At 37.6% G+C, this 20,422-nt stretch overlaps 1 protein-coding gene across 10 annotated transcripts in view; it reads left to right on the top strand.

Annotated features, from left to right (window-relative positions):
- Nucleotides 1-20,422, top strand: part of ARHGAP12 (Rho GTPase activating protein 12) — a 75,361-nt gene that overhangs the window by 18,931 nt on the left and 36,008 nt on the right. For 5 of the 10 annotated variants that reach the window (XM_017741505.1, XM_017741502.1, XM_017741500.1 and 2 more), the window contains exons 3-5: nt 12,886-13,149; nt 18,071-18,211; nt 19,787-19,867. In XM_017741505.1, the coding sequence (XP_017596994.1) occupies nt 12,886-13,149; nt 18,071-18,211; nt 19,787-19,867 (486 nt within the window). The remainder of the gene's footprint in view (nt 1-12,885; nt 13,150-18,070; nt 18,212-19,786; nt 19,868-20,422) is intronic. The other 5 variants (XM_017741504.1, XM_017741507.1, XM_017741506.1 and 2 more) reach the window with 2 other exon arrangements.

Below are 20,422 nucleotides of genomic sequence, written 5' to 3'. Positions count from 1 at the left end.
AAAAATCACAGAAATTATTTGGGGTTTTTAAAATTAATTTAGATTACATCTTACCCCCCAGTATTTTGGAACGTGCTTTGTAATCTGGAGCATGCAGTGCACAGGGGAATGTGTGTGCTAGTGTGGCCTCTTTCACTTGGATCATCAGGAGTAAGTTTCAGAGTGGGTTAGTGCCAGATATCTGAATCTGACCTCCTTTTTCCTTCCTGTCTTTTGTTTAGGGGCAGTATTTTCTTTTTAGGGCAGTTTAATAAGTCCTTCATTTTATTGATGAATTGGAATGAATCTCTGATATCTAGGGCTTGAGGTGATTTTCAGTTTTTCTTGTCAGCAGTGAAAAACGGTGTTGCATGGCAGAAAGAACTGAAGTACATCAGTTCATTGTACTTTTAGTGAGTCTTACAATCATGGGAGAAGTGAGAAGGATGACTGTGTTTTCCCGCTCCCCGGTGTGGTACCAGTCAGCCCAGGCGGTCTGCATGATGGGCAGGGATGTGACAAAGAACTCTGCTTCCTATTTTTATTGCAGGCTCTGGTTCACTTACAGCTGCTCTCACTCATTTCTCTTACTTCTGAGAGTCTTATCTCATTCCTGGAGCCCAGAATGCCAAAAAGGTTTTATGGTGTTAATCCAGCAGTGCTGCTCGTAGTCAGAATGACTCCACTTTGAAGGCAGTGCCGTCCCTGGGAAGACCAGATGCAATCTTTATGATCAGTGCATCTTTAGCAGACCCTGTCTGGATTGATATAAGTGTGGCAGCAGGCCTTGGGAGATGGAGTCTACTTCAAATATCAGTATATTTGACCCCCTTCCCACACACCACCACCTCATTTCTGGCAGGCTGTTACCTCCTTGTTTCTGCTCTTCATAAGGGGTCTTTCGTCCTCAAACTTTGAGAAGGACCTGCCAACAAGCAGGGGCATTTCTGTTAAACATTTAATTACAGTAGATGTTCATGCTTGTCTGAGTGAAGGAAGTCCACACAGAAAACTGGGGTAAGACTTTTTGTGTGTATGTGGATGTCCTGTTACTTACACAGTTGGCATCTACAGCAAACACAGCATTTTATGTTGAATAGATAGTACCAAGCTTTTTAATTGTTCTGCAGTCCATGTAGGACATAAGGGACTTTTGGAACATGTTCTGACACCCGTTTTGTAACACATACCAATGGACATAATGCAATAATTTTCTGTGTGAAACCTGTAACTGGGTTATGTTTAAGGAATATTGTTGGAAGAGGAGAGATACTCAGATTTAGTTTTGGCTTTTGAGGGTGGATAGCTGTGCTGAGCTTCTGGGGGAATTGGTGATGTGCCCATTCATTATTGTTCTTTGAATATTGTGGCATACGCTCTTTCTCTCCCCTTTTTTTAAGTAAGTTTCTAGACCATGTGACACGCTGCCTTAGTCCCTTCACCAGTTCTTTCATTTAAGATAGAATAGACATGCTATAGGCAGCATGCATAGATGCTATTTTGTGGTTCTTTCTCGGTTACTGTGGTATACAATCCACAGAATTTTCTTTATCCTAATGGCAACGTAGAAGTTATATTTGAACTGTGAAAATTACAATTAACTGCTTTTCAACAGATGAATACTGGATTTTAGATTGCTGGATTGCACTGCATTTCTCAGAAGCATAAAGAAGTTAAGCAAAAGCCCCAAAGCTCAGTTCATTTAGTTTGCAAGACCTCTATTTTGTATTACAAAATGCAGCTTGTTTCATCATTTGCTTATTTGCAACTTCTCAGGGAAGAAAAATGACTTGACGTTTCCTGTCAGTGCTGCAGCTGTGAAATCGAACTGGGGGAAATGGCCACAGGTCATAACTACTCTTAATTAAACATGTGTGGTTTGCCAGCTCATAACATTTTGGGGTTGTTTTTGCAAATTGTACGTGGGAATTGACTTAACAGCTGCAATTCTGAGGATAATGAAGTTGATAATTCACAGTCAGGGGAGAAGCACAGTTGAAGCACAAGCATTCCCACTTGTTGGCACATTTCAGGATATTGCTTTGGGTGACTTAAATTCTGTGCTGGAAAGTTTTTTAGTATAGAGATGATTTTACTGCCTTTTTGATCATCTCTGAATGTGGAAGTGGGTTTTTTTCCATTGTTGAACTTGCTTGCTCTGAAAAAATATGTATTAATCCCACAAAGTATAGCACTGTGTATATTTTCTTGTCTGATTTGTTTTGCATCTTATTAATTTTTTGGGGTTATCCTCAGTGAACAGGACAGGATCACTATAAGGTTGACATGACTGAAAATGGGGGTGTGTCCCTATTTTTTTTCTGAAATCGGAGAAGTTTGATTGTCTGTAACTCATCCCTCAGATTTGTGGGAATGTCTGAAATTGGAAGGATGACTAGACCCAGTGGCAGCTTCTTGTTTTATCCATGCCAGTTTTGCTACAGGTTGAAGAAAATTGTCCTTAAATTTTTCTTTTGGGGGGGAAGGGAGAGAAAATTTCCTCTTTCCTTACTGGTATGATTTTATAACACTTCTGGGCTTTAACTTATTTTGAGTATTGAGATACCCTAGTGGTTTGCAGAGGAGAGGAGAATATGGCACCTTTCCCTGCTTAAATTGATTTAAGATATTCCCACCATTCCTGACCCAGGTTTTTCTACTAAAAATTAATACTAGCAATATTTTTTAATTTTTCAAGAAGCTGTGAGGAAAATGTTTTATTTTATGCTCCATAGGTAAAGTATTCCACATGTTAGATTTCATGTTAAAACAGTTTTTCTCAAAATGCTGACAAAAACGTGTTCTTCAGAATTCAGTGTTTGCATTCCAAGTGCGGGACTTAAGCTAGTAAACAAAATATCCTTCTCTTTTCACTCTTATCTTTCATCCTACTGCTGTATTCTGTACTCTGAGGTGACAGGAAGAGCTATCCTTAGTCATCTCAAAAATATTTGTTATTCTCTGCCTGAGCTACTTGGGGTACTTATTTCCTTCTTTGACAGCATGAGGCCTCTTCTACTTCAGTTTTTTAATGCTCCAATCACCATGGTACTGTACTGTTCTTTCTTATAGGCTGCTGATTTTCCTTAAGAAAAAACAAGGACTAAAACCCAACATTTCAGTTGTGCATACTTGTACAATAAATCAGCTTCTTACTGTATACTTTAAATAGCTTCTCCATTTGTTTCAAACTTCAGATGTGAACGTGCTGCTTTTCAGGATGAGGGTTACAGATTTGTAATGCAACCTTGTTTACAAAGCCTTGTGAGAAAGGAAAATGGAGAACAACTGCATTATGGTTCTTTCTCACTGCATAGGGACAGAAGCAGGAATACCATAAGTGCTATTGAAGGTTGTGGGCTGAACTGCACTTAAACTTTCAAGGAAAGTTCCCTGTTTTCCTGATCAGGGCCCCCCTCTTGCATTCTAGCCATTTTTTTTTTTCCTGTCCCTGTGAGAAATAGACACTTCTTTACTTATTATTGTTTCTATAACTGATTCTGGTTTAGTTACTTGAAGATAATTCCTTCTCTCAGCCACCTTTGGAATTTAATTAGGCAGCTAAACCTCCTTAAGAACTAACAGAGAGGTTCTGAAAGAGAAGGTTCTGCTCTCCTGCTGCCTTAGTCAGACACTTCAGAGGTGTCTCTGGCTGACCTTGCAGTGACCTGCAGACACCTAAGGAGTCTAAATATGGGAGGGATTTTTGTTTGTGGGGTTTTGTTTGTTTTGTTTTTAAAGTCTCAATGGGGTTAATTTATTGCCATTCCTGTTTCTTTCCATCCCTTTCCTGCAGCGTCACATCAGCATCAGGGATGCAAATGGCAAGGGAGATGGGATTGCTCCTTTTGGTAGCCAGTGGCCAGTGTATCATCAATCTTTTATTTTCTGAAACAGATAAATTTGTGTTTTTTCTTGTTTTCTAAACTGTGAGTTTAGAATGGCTGAGTCCATTGAACTACGTGCTTTATTAATTTGGTTACATGAACCGAATTAGCAAAGGCATTTGCTGAACTCCTGGTATAAGCAGAAGTGTCAGTGTTGCTTCTGCATTCTGCACAAAGGAAATTCTTTGCTTGTGTGCATGGGTAGTTAGGGTAACTAACACATTTAAAATGGCAAGTTACTTTTCTCTTGGCTTCCCTTTCTGCTAAGATGAGCAAACCAGTTTTTTCAAAAGGAAAAAGTGAAAAAACGCTCTTTGTTTTTTCTAATAGTAGATATTCTGATGTGTTAAAAAGGATAGCTCATGAAAAACATTGCCTGAAGTTAGAAACATGGACTTTGTTTGTACAGACTTAAGAACATCCTGAGATTCTTATTTCCCTAATCCAAGTTTTTTATACCAGTGTGTGAATACATTACTTAATGAACAGATTTTATCATGATTTTTCTAGACTTTGGGGTGTATTATTTGTGTTTTGGATTGTAAAGGTATAGAGTTAGCATTACAGTATGTCAAGTGTGGTTCTTCGAATCATGTATTTTGAAATTGTTCAGCCAGTCAGGATCCCTGGAACATGCTTTTTCAGGTGTTGCTGTTGATAAATTGAGAAGTCTTGAAGCTTGTTTCCCAAGATTTAATACGATGTTTATGGAAGTTAATGTGAATAGCTACAGCTACATTGGCTCTTCCTGAAGTTTATTCCCAAGTGGGACAGTGTAATCAAGGAAATTGCCCTCTGGAGTTTTGGGGTACATGAGAGGTATAGTAGCTTGTGGATGGTAGTTGCATGTAATAAGCTCAGGGAATGCTTGGAGAGGCAAATGTGGAGGGTAGCAGGGTATAAAGTGACTGGAGCCTACCAGTTGCACAACAGAAAGTATTAGTATTAATATATTAGTAAGGCAAATCAACAGATGCCATTCTAGTATCTGATTTGATACTTTGCTTCCTAGGCCAGATAACTGTGTTCTTCACTGGGGTTTGCTACCTTAATTAATCCCCTAAGATATTTCCAGTATCCCAGTAAGTGTGCTCATACATCAGCTTTGCTCATACTGTTTGAATACTGGTGATATTCTGCAGCTGCATATGTTACTAAAAACTTCTAAGTGTTGCAGATCATAAGCTCAGGAAGGTATTTTGAAGTTATTCTAACACCTAACAAAGAACTACTACTGTAACAAACGCTTGCAGAATTTGCTGCCATGAACAACATTTGGTGAAGCAGTTTCACACAAGTGAAATCTGCTTTTGCAGCAGAGTAAAAGGACAGCAGCTGTAAACTGTGTGGGAGTTGTGCATTTTCTTTTCAAGTGTTTGGAATTAAATACCCTTTCTAACAGAACACAGATTTGATGACTGCTCTGTTTTAGAACTGTCTCTTGCAAATTGTTATTTTCTCTATTTTTTCAAGAATCCCCAACTATCTACTGTGAAAGTGAACCATTATAATACACATATAGAGGTTAAAAATTCTTAATTGTTCTGGGGTTTTCCTCCTATTTCTAATAGTAGACTATTACAGTTTTTGCTCTACTGAATGATGGGGATTTGGTAACTTGTGTGGTAGTATTTAGACTTCATTCTGTTTATTCAAGTGGTTCTCAAACTATCTTTTAGGGATTTGAGCTTGCTCAGTACTACAACTTCAGTAACTTGGGGAATTTTATCAGAGGTGGTGTTTACTTTCCCATCTACACTTTTCATGGGTTCCTGGCTTTACACTACTTTGTGTAAGCACTGGACCCTCAAAAGTACACTTAAAGGCTATGGGATCTGTACTTTTGAAAATGTAAAGTGTAGAAAAAATGCAGTTTGAAGTTACTATAATGGAAACTTTTGCATGACCTTTAGTCTATTACAAGTTCAATTAATATCATTCTACACTATTCCTACAGTAATATTTCATAGGAGCTAACTTCTTAGATGTGCTGTTTCTGTAATGGATACAGCATAGAAGTGTTCCATGAAGATCTTAATAATCTGTCCTTAAGAATACTTTCACCTTTCTGAGGCAAATGAGATGCACAGCTATACATTAAACCAGTTAAAATAGTAAATGGTTTGATGAGTGAGGAATCTCCCCTACTTCTGAAACTTTGATTATTCTGCTGTAACAGTTCTAAAACAACTGAACAGCTTGTTGTGCTCTTGGGATGCTTCCTATCTGAAAAGCAGTACCTATTGGCCTATTGCAGGATAATTTTACACTGGAGAGAGCAAGCTAGGCTTTTCTTGTGTTTTCTTAGTGTATTATCTTGGTTTTTATAGAATATGTCCTTGAGAGACATCACAAATTATTCCCAACAGCTTTATTATTCTCATGTCTGCATTCAGACATGTACTGTGGTCTCCACAGAGCTCAGGAATTGACAGCAGTTAAATAAAATGCAGAAGCAACTTGAAATTAACTTCCATAAAACTGGAGAAAAAAATAAACATGTAAATCTCCTTCTGTATGGCATATCCAGGTTGTTCAAGATACGGACTAAATTTCTGAATTAGGTTACAGATAACTATATTATGTGTGTTGAAAGTATCAGTATTTGATCTGGTGAAGTGAACAGGGGGGAACAGGAGTGGAGGAAATTTACTGTCTGACTTTCCAACATTGTCAAATTTGGCCACTCTTTCCTAGCTGGGGTCAGCTTGCTGTGTAAGCATGTATGACATAAAAGTGTTTCATATGGTATTGAAATTTTCTGCTATAGGAAAAGCGGCCCTGACTATGTCCTTGGACAAAAGCTTTTTTATGGAAGGGAGAAGCTAGATTGTGCAAGTGGCAAAGTACAAGTATGGTAAACACTGTCATCTTTGTGCATGTTTTACAAAGGATCCCATTGTAAGATCTTATTTCCATTTTTTAAAATATTTGACATCACTGTTGCAGTCCTTCAGTATACTTTTTTTATTGCTATAAACTTCCTACATTCGTATGTAATAGTTTGCTCATGCAGTGAGCAACTGCAGAAATTTGAATGGGAAATTTGCAGAGCATGCAGGGGAAAAAAAGGTTTTCCATCAATTTTCTTTGATCGGTCATTTATGATGGATGATCTGGGAGTGGTCTCTGGTACTCCAAGACCCAGCCAAGTGCTCCCTCCTGTCACAGGCTGTGTCCTGCTGCTGCAGCCAGTTTCCATTCAAGTTCCCAAGTGTTGTGAATGTGGTGGAAGCAGCCACCTTTAGCTTTCTGTGCTGCAGGATTTTGCAATACAATTAAATAAATCATTATCTTGATGAGTATGAAAATAATTTAAGTCATTTCTTTTGGCCTGAAAGGGAAGGGAATGTATTTAGTTTGAGGGGCTTTTTGTTATGCACCTAGATATTGGTAGATTGCAGTAGCACTAGATGAAGATTTATATTTTCACCAACTATAGGAATTTTTTTTTGTGTTATGAGAGAGCTAAAACAGAAGGGAACCTACATAGCTGAAATAACACAAGTACATTCTGGGAACCCTGATGTCCTATGTACTAAGACTCTGTTTCATAATATGGTTTCATTAAACAAAATATTAATAGAAATAGATATAATAAAATTAATTGTATGCAACTATCTCCAGTAATAGAAGGAAGTAATATTTCAGCCTGTAATTCAGTGTAAGTAACATACAAAATTTCCTGAAAGATAAAATTAGCAAAGGTGAATCATACTTAACTGTTTCCAGCCTAATGAAAAGTTACTGACTAGCCATTAAAAAATTATTTTGAATCTATCTGCTTAATTTTTAAATGGGACACTTTAAACATTTAACCATTGAATGGCCTTTATTAGGCATTCATTTTGAATGATTCGTATGGGATGATTTTAATTCTGTATTGCTTTTCAATGTCCTATGTTTTTCTTACACTTTATAACAGCAAATCAACTGAGCACAAGAATTTCAGTGCAGTTAAATAACACTTGCATTACTATAGCTTGTCTGAAATTTATTATCGGCTGTTAACAGGCTTATAATATTTACTCTCATTGTTTTATATGTTCCTTAGACTTACAGTGTGAATTATCCAGCCTGTGTTGGAGAAGGATAGAGCACAAAAAATTGTTTCAGTTCCCCTTTCAATTTGGCTCGTTAAATTAGTTTGCTCTATTCACCTCTGAGGTAGTAGAAGACTCACTGAAAAATCTCTCTCGTGGGTTTTTGGGTATAAATTGTAAATATAACTGTATCTGTTAGAAAGAAAATAGAGTCCAGAACATGTTTGTAAAAATATAAACCAAAAGCAGAAAGAGGAAGGAAAAGATGAGCTAATTATTCCAGTCGAAGCTGTCACTTTATGAAAATGAAACTGTAGAGTTCTTGAGATTTCTTTTGTGTCATTCGTGTTGAATAAAGCTGGTATTGAAGTCCCTGGCCTTTCTAAAAGGACAATGGCAATTCCTTGGCAAGAAGCTCAGTTGTTGAGGGAACTGGGATGCTTCTTTCCCAGTCTCAGGATGCTGTGGGATTTGCCTGTTCTCCTTTCTTCAGCTTGCTGTTGCAGAGACAGTATTCCCTTACTTTCTTCAGTATAATGTTGCTCTTTTGCATGAATATGGACAATCTGCTGCTTCTAACTTCATAAAGGGTATTGAGATTTGCCTTTACTTTTTTTTTTTTTTTGAGGTTCTTAATTTTTAGCAGTTATTTACAGCAATCAATGCTGCTGCTGGAATGAAAGCTTTTGCATTCAGGTTTATAACATTAGGAGAAGCTGCAAATAGAGGCACGACAGCGAAAGCAATTCGATGTGTGCTAGGTCGTGTTTTGCAGGCTAGCATTGCAGTCATTCTTTAGGCAGTTGTTATGTTCTAGAAGCTTTTGTCTTGAATTTATGTTCTACAAAAGGAAAAAGGTAATTACCAGTTACAAGCAAACTTTGTTTTCTGGCTTTTTGTTGCTGGCATACTATGCTCCTTCACAAGGTACTTTTCGTTACCAGAATGTGTACATTTGCTTTCCATTGCACTGAGTTCAGGTTTCCAGAGGCCTGATAGCATATCTGTGGCCTTTGTTAAAATGTTGACTGTTCATTCATGAATGATTAACAGGTTGTTTTTTTTAAAGGCCCATATCTGCTTCCTACTGTGCCAGTATAAAAACTGTGTTCTGAAAATGCTGTGTGTGCAGTCTCTGTTTGAAGAATGCTGTGTGTTGATCCTGGAAACTTTGTCCTGCCTGCATGAAACTCTTCCTTATCAATTAGCAAGGATTTAGTGCTAGCAGACTTTTCTGAGAGACTGGGGTTAAATGTGGCAGATTTCTACAGTATTATACAGAGCATTACTGAGCTCTGGGAGAGGTCCTTATGTTGTTGAAGTTGCCAGAGTGCTTAATGGCTGCACAATTTTCATTCAGGTTGTAGTGTCATGGAAGTATTTTTGCTTTCTAATTTTCCTACATCACTTTTCTAGCAAGAGTCCTTCACTGTTCTTAGGAGGAGAAAGCAACATGAAAATGTCTGAAATCCATATCAAATAGCAAATAAATGTTGAAATGTTTGGAGTATAAGGCATTTTGTGTGTGCATGCATGGGCATGTTGAAGGACGTGTTCTTGCAATTCTGATAATGTGAAGGCACGGAGTCTCTTTGTGAACATTTAATTCCATGTTTATGAGCATTCAGAGTTTGATAGAGCAGAAAAAGCCCTCAGGGAGGGAAGTTCTTGCTGGAAGTCCTGTTTAGCATTTAGTATGTATTTAAATCTCGCTTAACTGTGTATGTCTGGTTTTGGGCATACACCCATGGAAGTGATCAGAAACTCTTTTAATCTAGGTAATGCTTTGTCTGTTCTTATTAATATGGTCAGTGAGTAATGATTTTGATAAATGAAAGTTAAATTAATGTGCTTTTTGGTTTGAAACTCTTCAAGTTCTTTGCAGTACTCAGTTGTGAACTCACGAAATGTTCATCTGAAAGGAAAGGGGGAGGTGGTGCAGTGCGCGGGAGCTTCACAGGGACATCCACTCTGACCTGCCTGTGGAACTCCCCTTCCCAGCTTGAGGGTTGGGGCAAGGGGGGATTGACCTTTCTGCCATCACTGGCGTAGAATGTACACTAATGATGATTTCAGGAAACTCTGAACTTCTAAAAAACTGTTTCTGTTATCAGTAAATAAGAAACTCTTGACAAAATCAGCCTTGGTAAGGTTGGGTGCTGTTGAACTGAGCACAATCACAGACACAACAACATACCTCCTTGCATGGCTTGGGGTATGAGGAAGTTTCGTTGTGTGCTACAAGGTTATTTAAAATAGTTCCTGATAACAAAGTCATATTCCTCAAAGATGTACTTATGATCTAAGCTGTGTGTTTTAGTCATATTGGTGGCTTTGCATTTTCTTAATGCTTCACTGAAAGCAGTAACTTCCAGGTACCTTTTTAAAATCATGCAGTTCTCCCTGAAACATCTGTCAGAAGAGAAAACAACAGGGAATAAAAGTAGCTGGAGGGTTGTCCAGGCAGGACAGCTAGCTGTCTTGTTTGTTGCTCAGGACAAAATTGTCTTTTCCTTGAAAATCAGGAATTGGCATATTGAGTTTGGAAGCACTAAGCATTCAGAAGAAAATCCCTCATTACACTTCCATATCTTGTTACTGTTTTAAACATAACTATGCTGCCCAAGTTATGTGGCAGTACTTCAGCTGCGAGCTCCCAGTATTGGCTGAGCACATCTGTGTCCTGCAGTTTCATCTGGAGTTGTGCTGGTTATAATGCTGAAATGGTTGAAAACTTCAGTGTGAGGCCTCTGAGCCATACTCCTACGTGTTGCTTGAGAAAATGTTTGAAAAACTATACCAAGCATTCTGTGTCACAGGCTTTCTATTTGGAAAACACTTCTATTAATACACAGAACTGTTCTTTTAATGATGGTACTTAACTGTCTTAATTAAAACAAAAAAGCAGCTGTTAAATGCGGGCCAGACAGGAAAGCTGCCTTACTGTGTTGTGTAGAAGAGGAGGAGGTGAGGGTTGTGCAAGCCACCAGCGCCCCACGGCAGCAGCCAGGGTGCTTGGTGGTGCCACTTTTGCCACTTCCTTAAAACAGAGGAAGGAGCTGGAGGTTTGTGCGTTCTGTGGAGTCATTTCAATGACAAACCCCGTGGTTTCATGGCAGGGTGGTTCGTGTGGGAGATGCAGCTCTGCAGGCTCTTAGGACACCAAGAGAGAAACGGTGCTCTTGAACAAGGAGGCATCAAGATTACTGCCCCAGCATCCCAGTGAATTGGTTCATCCCTGAAGATGGTAGTGGTGCTTTGTTCACAGTAGTGTTGTTTATGCTCTTAGTGCTCTCAAGATCAACTCTACCAAAGGCAGCTGTTCTACCCTCCTCACAAAAAAAAAAAAGAAAAAAGAAAAAAAAAAGAAAAAAAATAAAGGCAGGTGTGACTTGGATGGTAGAAAAATAGCCTTTTATTTTAATCAAGTTTTGTTACAGATTTTTCCTAGTTGGTTTTGGCTCTCTGATTTTGCCAGGACTGCAGGTTTTTTTTTTTTTTTCAGGACTTGTGGTTTGCCTTAGATGTACTGTACTTGCTATAGTTAGTAAGCTGTGTTGTCTCTTTTAAAGGCACGCAAAACAAGCCCATGCCCGTTATAATCTCATTAAGTTCCTCTCTAGATGTTTCCCCCTTTGGTTGTGGATATTGCCCATATTTGGTTCTACCTATGGTGCAATCAGTTTATATCTGATTGTGTGGTATGATATTCTGTCTTGCCTGAGCAAACCCAGATAATTTATGATTAGATGTGGCCTAGATTAGCATCTTATGATTTTAATGTTTAAAAGTACATTATAAAAGATCTTTTATGTAATGCAATAGCAACAGGAGGCACAAGGACTTGCCTACAGGAAAACTGCTCATTTAAAACCAAGGGGATGGTATAAATTGTATACATCTTTCCTTTAGAGTGCTTAAAAATTGTACCCCAAAATATAGAAATGGCAGTGCATTACCAGGAAACTCTTTAATTTGATTTAATAACTAGCTGCTTTCCCAATCTTATAATCACAGCTCTCATGAAAACACATGCTCTTACATTCTGCATGGTGTGTTTGTATTAGACTTTAAAAATTGAACGTCTGAAGCTTTATTTCTCTCTAAGCACCATAGTGGCTCATTTGGAAGTACTTGTGGTTTCAGTAAGTTCTGTGGTGTTTTAACTGTAATTTCTGCTGGCTGTCATGTTAGCAAACTGCTTATTTGTAAGAAATGGTCATTAGTGTTTTGTTTTCTTGTAGGTGTTTGTTTTACTTTTGTGCATGTATGTGAAAAAAATCAGGTGGATAAGAATATCCACTTAATTTCTACAAGAAGAGAGGGGTAATTGAAACACTTGGTGATGTTGCCCAAAATATTTTTAAGTAAGCATGTTTGAAAAGGCATACAGGTAAACCATCCAGGTGTTTTTCAGAGTTTCTTAGTCACAACATTGTGCTTGTCTTTCTGACTGAGCTGCCTCTTAAGACCTTGCTGAGAATACGAAAGTGCTGCTTTACATTCACCATCGCTCTATTAACAGTGAGGTGGAAAGGTTGGGGAGCAATCTTTGCCTAACAAGTGGCATCTCAGAAATGCTGTGTATTGTCTTGAACAAGATCACATTTCTTACAGTTTCTGAGCAATACTTGAACTGTAAAGCTGCAGTTTTTCTGCAAGACATGACAAGCATATAATTTTTTGATGACGATTCCAGTGTATTTCAAATCCGCTGTAAGACATAATTATCAGCTGTCATCTGCAGAAATGCTGAAAAATTGGTTCAGTATTAAATAAATATAGTTTGTGATATCTACCTTAGAATTAAGAATCTAATGTTCTTTCACCCCAGCATTTTGTGGCTGTCCTTTGTGCTTTTGTACTTAACCAAAAAAAAAGGAGTTTGTTGGTTTGTTTTACTACTGTATTCTGATTTGTAAGGGAGCACTCGAAAATTCATTTGCTCGTTAACAGTGCATTTCTTCTCTCAATAGCCAACTACTCCACCAAGCCAAGGGAGGCCTGATTCACCAGTTTATGCTAATTTACAAGAACTGAAAATATCTCAGTCTGCACTTCCACCTCTACCTACAAGTGCTCCAGTCCAAATAAATGGGGAATGGGAAACCCATAAAGATACAACAGGACGCTGTTATTACTACAACAGAGGATCACAGGAACGAACCTGGAAACCTCCACGGTGGGCCCGAGATGCAAGCATTAATAAAGGGGATTCCCAGAGCCATGCAGATCATGAGGTAGTTCCTTCTGAGATCAAAAGCAATGAGATTGTAATGCATATGAATGGTCTTTTGCTGTGGAATTTGGTACCTCTGAGTGTCAAGGAGTGTCTTCCTTTGTCTTTTTGGTTATACGTCCTGGTATGAAGCAGCCAACAGTTTCACTTGAGTTGCTTTTGTGTACAAGAATGTGTACATAAACTGTGTGCAAGAGTAGTAACTTGTAAAAATGCCTGTAAAGACAGCCCCATAGCAGATATTGCTGCTTTTGACTAGATTATGTTCAGGCCATTAACATATTCTTTAGATATATCAATGGATTTTTTTTTCATTATGTAAAAGTTTTGCTTTTGCAAAGCCTTTTGGCAAAGCTTTGCTACTGATCTTGCTTGAGACAGTTGAAGCTCACCAAGAAGTTATTTATGTTAAAAGATGATTTGGACTAATATTTGAGGTGCCAATTTATTCTGTGCAGCCAGTTGCTAGGGAAAGCCTAATGGTGGGTTGTGTTTATCTGAACTGCAGTGGTTCAGATAAAGCAAAGGAGTAATTGGAAGATGGATACTTCTATTTAGATATGCTTAAAGTAGTGCTCTTGTGTCCAAACAGTATTGAGGTTAACCAGTTTCCTGATGGAGAGAAAAAGCAAGTATTTATCAAGAACTCTTCTACATATTTCACTTCTATATACCCTTTTCAAATATATATACAGTTTTGGTGAATTTTCTCCTGCGCCAGCTGTATATAGTCTCTCTATATATCCAATATATATATAAAAACTTTAAACCCAGAGTTTAGTTTTAAAATTTAATTGTGGACTGCTCAAAAATTTTCGATTGCTGCAGGCCTGTCACAAAAGTCTACCTCTGGAAAGGTAGGAACAGGAACAGGAGAGGAAAGGGAAAAGGAAACCTTTCATTTCTTTTGGCAATGGCCTTCACAGCAGCCATGTCATCCACAAGCATTTAAATAGCTAAATTTTCTTGCCACAGGAGAATGGCAGCAACAGGCAAACAGATGTAATATTTATGCCTGTCCCTTTGTTATCTCTGGCGATGGTCTCTTAATTTATCACTGACTGTTCTTTTGCTGGATAAGACTGGTTTTAGTCTGGATAAGGTGCTTGCTTTTTTGAGTAGTAATTCTCCTTGTCGTAAGTGTAACTGGTTTTCTCATTGTTGTAGTTCTTCCTTCTTTTCATGGAAGGACTTGCAAGAATTATTCCTCCCTCCCCATCTGCAAGCAGTCCCTCTGACTCTTGCTCATACGTCTGTACCATCACTTCACCACATGGTTGCATCTTCAGAACACTTGATTTTTTAATTTATTTTTTTAAATTGCCCATAACTTCTTTCATCTCAGTTCTTCTGTTTGTTTGTGATGCGTCAGGTATCACAAGTTGGCCATCAGACAGTTATGTCTATCAAGTTTTCAGTCTTTGTGAAACTGATGGATGATACATGTTTTGATTTTCAACTAGACACTAAGTCTGTATTTCCAGTAGCATAAGCTCCTTAGGTAATTTGTGTCTTGACTGGGTTATCAAGATATGAGTCTGGGGAGAGATACATGTTGCACGGTCATGTCAATCCACTTACCAGCAGTCATGTGTTGATTTTGAAGCTGTCTTTCCCCCACCACTCTCCCTTCTTTCCTTTCGTGTTCTGCATTTGGGAACATACTTCGCACCCCACCGTTTGTGTTCCCTTTTGGAACCTCTGGGTACTTAATCCAATACAGAGTGTAAAGGCTGAGATCCAAGCCTAAGCTACCGTAAAATGTAGGGCATCCCAAATTTTGTCTGATTAGGAAAAACTCGAGCTCACATGTCTTAATTATTATAAGTTAACTTTTATACTAGTCTGAGTTACACTCTTTAAATAAAAAAGGAGTATGTGCAGAAGGATTAAATCCTAGTTTCTACTGATTGTCCTCAGAGGAGCTTGTGTTGTATTAGGTAGCAAAATGAAAAGTGATGTAAAAATGAGAACTGAGTGATCACATATGCTAATATCTCAGTAATATATGAAACGTGACATAGTTTATAGTTGGTCTTCGGATTTTGTGATTCGGAAATTGAATTTTATTGGATAATTAGAAAGGGGCAGAATTGTACCTTATTTGCCAAAGTAGGTGGTCACAGACATGGCACAAAGAAAATAGTTGTACGTCATGACAGTTAAATGGATGTTACATGTTACATGGATGGGATGTGGGGAAGCAGTGAAGTCCTATCAACAGGGCCTGTAAGAAAGTGTATAAGATTTTGGAATTACAGATAAAATGTATTAGAGGCAGTGACCTGTTAATGTAATTTGAGGAAGGAGTGCTTAACAGTAACTAGGAGAAATGAGTCAAGTGAAGTGATTCACTTAAGTTGAACTGTGAAAGGAATGAGACGTCACAATATCAGAGAAGGCAAACCCCTAATACCTAGATAGGAGATCATAATATGAAGTAGACATCCACAAATTACCCAACAGCTGTTGAAAAGAAAATGGGATTTAACTGAATATCAAACCTAGAATTTAAATCATGTGATCAGAATGAGATTTCATTCCATGTTTTTTTGTTTCAAAATAAACAAACAATAATAAAGGGATGGTAGCTTCCTTAATTAGTATTCTTCCTGATTACTTTCACTTTCACAAGTAGTAGTAACATTAAAAGCTAGACTGGTTAAGTGATAGAAGGAAGACAGATAGCTGTTCCTATTAATTGCATGGGGATGAACTGGTCTCTGCCCCCGGGAATTTTTTATGTAAATGGAAAAAAGCCAAGAATGACAATAGAAGCAATGATGTGGGGGACTTTTTCTATAATTCCCTTTAATGTCACAGCAAAGTTCTTATAAGGTGTGAGGGGCAGCTGTCTGCTTAAGATGGCTTTATTTGTGGTGTAGTATAACTGAGGATGAGACAAGATAAAGCACGGACAATATGAAAAAACATGTAGGCAGTTAATGCTGAAAAAGTGTTGAAAGTGAAATTGACAGCTGAGGGACAAGGAATACCTTAGCTTGGTAAAATTTGTAACAACTCAGGAATTTTGTTGAAGTTTAGGTCTGCAAATGTACAGGGTATGAGTTAAGCTTTGCAGCATCTAAACTATTATTATATGGATGCCGTGCAGATAGACACATTAACAGTCATTCCTACTATACAACAGTGGTTTTTCTAGGAGAATTTTCATTTTTACGTCCAGTGTTTACTTTTACCTGTGTAGGGTGTTTCTTCAGTATCAGGAGTGGCTTGGAAGAGGCAAATACCAATATATTATATTATTAGGTCATATCTCTGCAGATAGTAATGATAAAAAACGTCCAAAGTCTTCTACACTGATTGGCCATATGTCAGTTAAATTAATATTTAACCATTAAAACCATGTAAATTTAAATACGTGTATACAGTATAGTTATCCCATGAAACTGTAGTTCAAATGGGGCCAGTAGCACCCTTGGCAACTCTTCAGTCTTAATTCTGCAAGTGTAAAAATGGGACTGAAGACACCCCCCCACCCTGCTCCCTCCCCTTCCCACAGTGGTTAGGACTTGGCACATGAGAATTTCACATTGCCCCATGTGCAAGAGAGGTAGCATTGGCTAATCCATAATTTACATGCTTACATGTTCTGTAAGCTGTAGAGGACATGTACATTTTTTCATGTTCCTTAATTAATGGCCTAAAAATTTCCTGTGGGTTTTGCTGTGCTTGGTAAGTTGGCTCAGGTCAGTTGAAGGAGTTTGTGCCACACAAGTGGTGAGGTACTCAGAAAAGTAACACCAAAAACCTAGGTAGAAATCACTTGGATATGTCACTAAGCATGCAGTCTTCAAACCCACTGACTTTTTAAAAACTGGGAATTTCTGATAATTGAATATTTTTTGTAAGACTTAATTTTTTTGGGAGAGGTTGTTTCCTATTTAAAATTGAAATTGTGTCTCTCTCCTGCCTTACAGTTTTACTCAAGACCCTTATGCCAGTGTTATTGACCCCATAGTATTTTACTCCTGTAGTTTCTGAGTAGCAGGATGTCTTAAATGTTATGCCTCCTGCTAGCTGAGGGTCCAAGACACTGATAGAGGAAATCTGCATAGAATTCCTCAGGAGACCATGGTGTAGAGATGTTGTGGGAGATGAAAGCAGAGAGATTTTTTTTTTTTGATGCATGCAATGGATGCTTGTGTTAGCAAGGGGATGAAAAAGGTTTATGGGGGAACAGAAATTGTTTGATGTGTGTGTAAGATCTTTTCTCTGTGTTACACACCAAGTCTGTTCCTAACATCATAATTTACTTCTACCTTCAGAAAGCAATTTTTCACCTCAGCTAGCTGTGCCTGGTGGAAAGCCTTGCTTTTGCAATGCTCTTTGTCATATGTATCAGAGTTGGAAGGAGGACAGAGGAAATTTATAATATTTTTAAGATGCATTGGGCAAATACTGTAAAATGCTGGGACCTAAGAAGGTGGAACTGGAGTTTCAAGTTGTCCTCAATCACTATTGTGTTTCCAGATATATTTGAGAAAAGGAGAAGGATTTAGGTGTGAAATTTGGGATGTTGGTAGAAAACCAAGGCAGCAGGGCTCCCAGGTTTTTTTAAGGCAATGCAGATTACTAAAGCTAACTTTCTTCATCATTCAGTAATGTAAATTTGTAGGAATGAAATTTAGATAGGCAAAACCCCTGGAGTTTAAATTTGACTAGCTGAAACATGGTATAGTGGAAATAAAAAGAAATGTATCAGTATGAGCTAGTTGTTCTGAAAATACTTTGACTTGTTGGTTCTGTAAAAATGCTTCTCATTCTCTCATACAACGTATAAAAATGTGAACTCCCTGATTTCATTACTATTCTCTTTCTAGTCAAATAATCTTTGATCTTTCAGATTTTAAAGCACTTTCATTCTCAAAACTGCCTTATATGTTTCTGACTACTTGTAGCATCTTTCATCAGAAGAAAACGACCACAGTTCTTGTTACAGCCAGTCAGATAGTCAGTATGGTTCTCCTCCAAAGGGTTGGTCAGAAGAGTTGGATGAACATGGTCAAACCTTATATACCAATGACTATACTAATGAAAAGGTACTTTTTCCTTCTTCTCATCATGTGTTCTAAATCTTTTCCACTAATTCACTTCTAGAAATGAAACCTGCATTTCCAAAAGTGAAGAGCATACCTCAGTAGTATCTCCTTTTGGTTTTTTTTAAACTATGCATGAAGCTTTAGCAAATGTACTGACTTTTTTAATGTATGTTTTTTGTTATTTAAATTTAAATTATTAGAAGTTTTATTTCCAGTTGCATATCAGATTATATTAAATGAACATACCATGTATATATTTTTTTTTTTAGTTCTTGTCCTCCCCCATCCTCTTGGTTATGCTTCAGGAATGAACTTCATACCAATAAGTTTTTCTTACTGTCTTTTAAGAGCTGTTCTTGTCTACATAGACCTTCCAGTTAAGATGTTTTTAAACAGAATAGTGCTACTTTATCACTTCCATAATTTCCTTTATTAGAGATTTTCACTACAGCTTTCAGATGTAGACAAACTTCTTAATTAAACTACAGCCATATCAGCAGATTTATGCCCAGCTCTTATTATCTAGTTGCTACTGACAACTTACTGTGATTCTGGGCATGCTGTAAAAATTTCTCCCACACAGGATAAATTACAGTATTTGTTTATATTTGTAAAGCAGTCCATTTTTTAAAGTTGTTCACTGAAGTTGCATTTTGAGTTTTTTAAACTTCTGAAGTGTTCAGTGAAACAGTACTTTGTTTATCATATTACAGCACCACCTGTTCTCCAGTTAAGTATGCAAGTTTTATTTGCAAGAAGTTTCTAAATAATTGGATTTATGTCAATTGTAGAATTTTATCCTCTTTAATCTGTTTCTGACAAACATCTGTAAAGCACATTCCTATGTTTTAGCAAAAATGCAGCCTTCTTTTTTAAGTGCACTGGGATTGACAAAAAACAGCATTTCCTACCACAGTTATAGGAAGGCAATCTTGTGAAACCTGCTTGAGCCAAGAGCCTTGCTGTGAGTGTTTCTGTATTTTTCTGCAATCATCTTGTTGATTTTTGCTCATTAAAATTCTTTCTTTCTGCATGACCAATCCCAGTTGTCATAGGTTTACCTCTTTGTGGGAGGTGCTTGTAGAGATTAGAGAAATTATATTATCTTCTTCAGGATTTCTCTAGGGACTGCATCTCATATTTCCATTGATGTTTTTAAAAGTTGTTCAACAAGTGCATATATCTCTCAAACTACCAGCAGTTGCTGATTGAACTTCTTGTAATTTTATGTATAAGATCCTGGTGCAGATCTGATGGAAAGATTGTGCCTCCCTAAACTGACAATGTAATGTTGATAAGAATGAGATATGGCAAAAAAATATCTGTTTATCACAATCTCTTGTGTGATATTGCAGGACTTTTTTTCTGAGGAGTTACAGAAGGAAAAACCAGGATATTGGAAACTCTTGCTCTCATTGCAATCTAACCCTGGTTAGTTAATGGAGGCTGTGCATTAGACACTGCTGAAGTGGATGGCACTTAATTAAAAATTAACTTTAAATCTCAGGTCTCAGACATGTACTGTTGTGATTGTCACTCTGATTATGTTTTCTATCATCACATTTCTTTCTGCAGTGGATAAAACATGCAGATGAACAAGGTAGACCATACTACTACAGTGCTGATGGTTCCCGATCAGAGTGGGAGTTACCTAAGGTGAGTGACCTAAAAAAGAAACTTTAACAATTTGGGGCTTTCCCCTCTTCCTGAATACGTGTTCTGTTGGGCCTTTAATGTGAGGTATTAACCTCACAAGGACTCAGATATTGCTCTTTGTTATTTATTGCATTTTTGTGGAATTTCTGATTGTGAAGAGAAAAAAAAATATGCTCAAGGACATGAAAATGGATGTATCTTCGGATGTTGAAGGAGATCTGGTGTTTTTGCTGAACTGAGCAAAGGTTTTATGCAGGGCTGCAGAATAATATCTGTGATTTTTGCTGTGATAAAGAAAACCTGTATAGGAAAAAGAGAAATCTTCACTGAGAAACTGTAGTCTGTTTTTAGTACCCTCCAAAGTGCTTATACAGGCAAATGTTGAAAAGCAAAAGTTACAGCAGAGTTTTGTGGTGTCTTTGAGGATGACACAATTTCACCAGAAATGTGTTCTGGTATTTATTAATTTTGTAGTGAAAATAAAAATTTGTAGGGAAGTGACAGACCTAGGGACACTTGGTAGTCTGAGGATGTATCTAATACTATTCAATTCTC

The sequence above is a fragment of the Corvus brachyrhynchos genome, unplaced genomic scaffold, assembly GCF_000691975.1.
Source record: "Corvus brachyrhynchos isolate BGI_N302 unplaced genomic scaffold, ASM69197v1 scaffold167, whole genome shotgun sequence".
Taxonomy (NCBI): Eukaryota; Metazoa; Chordata; class Aves; order Passeriformes; family Corvidae; genus Corvus; species Corvus brachyrhynchos.
The sequence above is the reverse complement of the archived record's forward strand: the minus strand, read 5'-3'. Positions and strand labels throughout refer to the sequence as shown.